Source organism: Pyxicephalus adspersus, chromosome 1 (assembly GCF_032062135.1).
Source record: "Pyxicephalus adspersus chromosome 1, UCB_Pads_2.0, whole genome shotgun sequence".
In the NCBI taxonomy this organism is placed as follows: Eukaryota; Metazoa; Chordata; class Amphibia; order Anura; family Pyxicephalidae; genus Pyxicephalus; species Pyxicephalus adspersus.
This window is the reverse complement of record NC_092858.1, coordinates 44,113,080-44,117,237: the sequence shown is the minus strand read 5'-3', so window position 1 is coordinate 44,117,237 and position 4,158 is coordinate 44,113,080. Positions and strand designations below refer to the sequence as shown.

Here is a 4,158-nt window from a genome sequence, read left to right as displayed (position 1 = left end):
CCCACAAACCACTAAAACTACCGACTCCTGACCGCGCATGCACGGGGAGCCGGGTGTCAGTCAAAGTGACGTCAATATGACCCCCATAGTGCCGTCATTATGACATAACCCCATCCACTTTCCATCGCAGATCTGAGCCTGCGATCACTTCCCTGAGCCTCGGATCTGGACGGGGGACATGGTCACGCCGCTCTGGTTGGTCTGCCCCGCCAGAGGGGTCTTTCTCCTGACCCCACACTGGGGCGCACTGGCCAGAACTGCAGACCACCAAAAGTTTCTAACGGACCTGACAACTGGTTGGTGACCTAGGGGTAGGGGACCTAGAGTCCTTGCAGTTTGATCATTTGGAGTAACTGAAGAATTTTCAGAGGTAGGAAGACATATGCTATACAAGAGTGAACATAGCAAGGCACGTAATACCTTTGTTAGTTGTGACAATGTTATATTGATAAAGTACGGTAAGAGAGAGAAGAGGTTTGGGGTCTGTCTTTTTTTTATTATAGCCAGGACCCCTTATTACATTTATCCACACCCATACATCCACCCCTTACTGGTGTTCTCCCAAGTCCGGAAAAAGAACACTGTTCATATGTGCCAGGTAGCCTGATTTTCTCCAGTAGATGTCACTGTCGCACTGGGGGGCAAGTCCTCTGACTTAGCTGACCAGCTTTTTCAGGCCCCTTCTAATCAGATAGCAGCAATGTTTAAAAACCAGGCAGGATGATTGTAGAAGTCTTTGAAGTAGATGCTTCCATACAAAACCCCCATACCGCACACCTGGTATGGTGTGATCCTCCTGTTCAATGAGGTGTTATCTTTCTTTCTGGATACTTGGTTCCAAGCCCCCAGCTGGAGTCATCCTGCTAGATTTGTCCTCATTGACATTTCAAAGGCAACCACCATCAAGGCTCCCCAACAGTCCTATTGAACATATAATTTCAAATGGAATATGCATAAGTGCCGATTCTATACAACTCATGTTGTGCACTCCAACAGTTGACACCTGCCCCAGTTAATAATGTAGGCTTATAGTTGCAGTAACTAGGAGCTAAATTAATGACTTCAGTGGCTTTGAACCAAAATATTATTACCCCTAGCCAGAGGGACTTATATCAATAGTGGGAATTTTTGGAGGAAATGACTAACCTACCATGGGTAAGCAAAGCAATTGAGGAAGAGAAAGCATAGTCTGATAAGCCAATTAGAACCTGCTGTGCAGGGAAAGAGAAAAATTGGCCCACAAAGATGATGACCGATAGGATAGGCTTGTAAGGAGGTTTGTAAAATGAATCTCGTTAAAAAAAAATCCACTATAAACTATGGAACCCATCTTCTGGAATGAACCACTGTGGCAAATGGAGCAGTGTGCTTCAGAGGAGGAAGCTTTTTGCCAAGCTGGTATCTCAAATCATGTTTGGGTTTACTAAACAAAAAAAGCCCAGAAAGTGTTGATATATTTTCATGATCCAGATGAACCTCTAAGACATCACAGAGATTTCCTTGGCTTGAAGGCTTTCCAGCACAGTGGGCAGTGTCTTTGTGAAGTCCCTGGTGCTATGGCCAGTCTAAATATTTGGGCCCCAAATAGAACATGTAGGTCGCCTATAGCAAATTAAAAAGTGGTTGAAAGGAAAAATTTTTTATGAATATGTAGAAATTGTGGAACCCATAGAAATGTCTATGCCCAGCCAAAGTTAAAAACACACATTTAGAAGGTTGGAACCTGGAGAAGGCCAGGTATCCCATATAGTTAAGATAAATGGTTCACTTTCTTTGCACTTTGTTTTTGTATAAGCCAGTACATAATCCTTTGTAGTGTGTTTCTTTTTTTTTTTTTTTTTAAATGTGTCAAAAGTCTCTTGCCTGACTTTATTTTTGTTTTTACATTCCAGCACTTTACACCTATTGGTCCTGGAGAGTCCTGAGTTAAAATTATTTGTCTATATGAAGAATAAAATCAGCAGAAGTCTGTTTCATGCATACAAGCCAAGAGAAGGATGCACACCCTTTTTTGTTGATTATCTTTTAAGAAGGATAATCACTAAACAGTTTGCATGGTTTCCAGAACTTTTTTACCCGCCAAGGTAAATTCTTGAACTGAATCTGTTTGGGGAGGAAAAAGCAAGCATGCTAAAGGAAATACAATACATGCTGCTAGGTCGAGTCTGTCTCTGTAACTGGATAACGGAGTTACTGTCAAACCAAACCTTCATTGACTTGGTTATAGCAACATGGAAGTGTTCTACCTTCACCCTCCTATGCTGCTGCCCCGAGGTCAAGTACTGCACCACCCGAGGTGACTTGTCCATGCAGTTGTGACACATATCAGTATGTAGACTAAAGAGCGAACCACAAGATGGAAACTCATTTGTATCATACCAGTAAATATAGGCTCCTATTTCTTTTATACAGGTTTTTCATTTTAAGGTAATGTTAAATAAAACACTATTTATATTTTAAAACAAATATTTGTGTTTTTGTCTCTATTACAAACTGTGCTTAAAGCTAACTTTGGGTAAATCAAAGTTTATTTTTATATTTCCCTCCTGCAGCTCTCTATTGCTCATTTAACTCAAGGGAAAAAAGGATTAGCAGCGAAAGGAAATGGTTATCTGGACAGAAAATGAAACCCCCTCCACCACCACCAAACATAAATAAAAGCCCTTTCCTACTTAAAACTACACTTTCAGTCTTTTGGGAATAAAAAGATCCATCTGTAAGTTAACCTTAGCCTTGATTGGACATCAGAATAAATATTTTTTTTATTGTAAAGAAAGTCTTTCAAGAGAGAAATAAGTGAGCTGTAGTTGTCTTACTTTTACACTCATACATCATTAATTCTATGCATTGCATTGATGATGGTCTCCGGGCCTGAAACTGCTGCATGCATGTTGGAATAATTTTCTCTAATTATGTACATATACATATAGCTTCTTGGTATAATATACCCCAAAACTGGTATTGTTTATAAACATACTACGTTGTTTAGAAGAGTGGGACATTTTTTGTACACTTGCATATGCAGCATATATACATTACACAGTTATATTTGATTGCATACAAAAAAATGATATTTTGCAGGTAGCCTAGAACAAAATACAATGTAGGAAATGTCCGCAACAGTGAACACAAAAATTGCATTATACTAAATTCTTCATTTCCTTTAAGATTAGGTCTGAGTTCACAGTGGTCCAATTGGCCTAAAAGCAGGCCAGGCAAAGAAAAGGCATCACTTAAGCATTGCTTTATTGTGGTATTCTTGGTATAGTAAATAAAGTAAAAGTTGTTGCAAGAACAAATGACCTTCTTCAGATGCAGAATGCTCCTATTTCAGAAACAAATGCTTGTTGCTTGCCTGTGCCATCACTAGGAGGAGCTCTAGGCACATAGCTAATCAGAGGTTTAGGGCTGTATCATTTTTCCCGCCAAAATCACACTCTTATTGTAGAAAAATCTGACTCTAGATGGCCATACAATACAGTGTGATAGTGTTCAAATAGAAGTCTACAAGAGAAAAATACCTTGCTATCCAAGTATAAGAAAACAGATTATATGCTGATGTTAGTTCTAAAATCATTTTATATACATCCTAGTAAATCTTCTACACATCTGGTCAGTAAAATTATATTACAGAGGTGCTAGCTGGTTGGGGTGCCTGACTGGTTGACAAGCACTCTATTATTATTATTATTATTATTTATTAATAATAAACAGGATTTATATCGCGCCAACATATTACGCAGTGCTGTATATTAAATAGGGGTAGCAAATGACAGACGAATACAGACAGTGACACAGGAGGAGAGGACCCTGCCCTGAAGAGCTTACAATCTAGGAGGTGGGGGAATTAAAAAGACAATATGAGGGGAGATATGGAGTGGTGGGAAGTAGTGACCATTTCAAAAGAAAGAAGAAGATGGCTGGGCAAGTTTGAAAAAAATGGGTTTTTAGGAGCAAGCCGAATAGGACAAGGAAGACCCTTCCAGAGAGTTGGGGCAGCTCAAGAAAAGTCTTGGAGCCGTGTGTGAGATGAGGTTATGAGTGAGAAAGTCAGTTGTAGGTCGTCATCATCAGGGGAGCTGAGAGAGCGGCTGGGGGAGTATTTTTTTTTTTTTTACCAGGTCAGAAATGTAAGTGGGACAAGAACTGTGGAAGGAT

At 39.9% G+C, this 4,158-nt stretch overlaps 1 protein-coding gene across 1 annotated transcript in view; it reads left to right on the top strand.

Moving 5' to 3' along the window:
- Window positions 1-2,466, top strand: part of TROAP (trophinin associated protein) — a gene marked incomplete in the record, with an annotated part of 19,927 nt that extends 17,461 nt beyond the window's left edge. Inside the window, 1 exon segment of the mRNA XM_072409201.1 lies at window positions 1,893-2,466. Coding sequence (XP_072265302.1) covers window positions 1,893-1,925 — 33 coding nt within the window.
- Window positions 2,467-4,158: the final 1,692 nt, after the last annotated feature.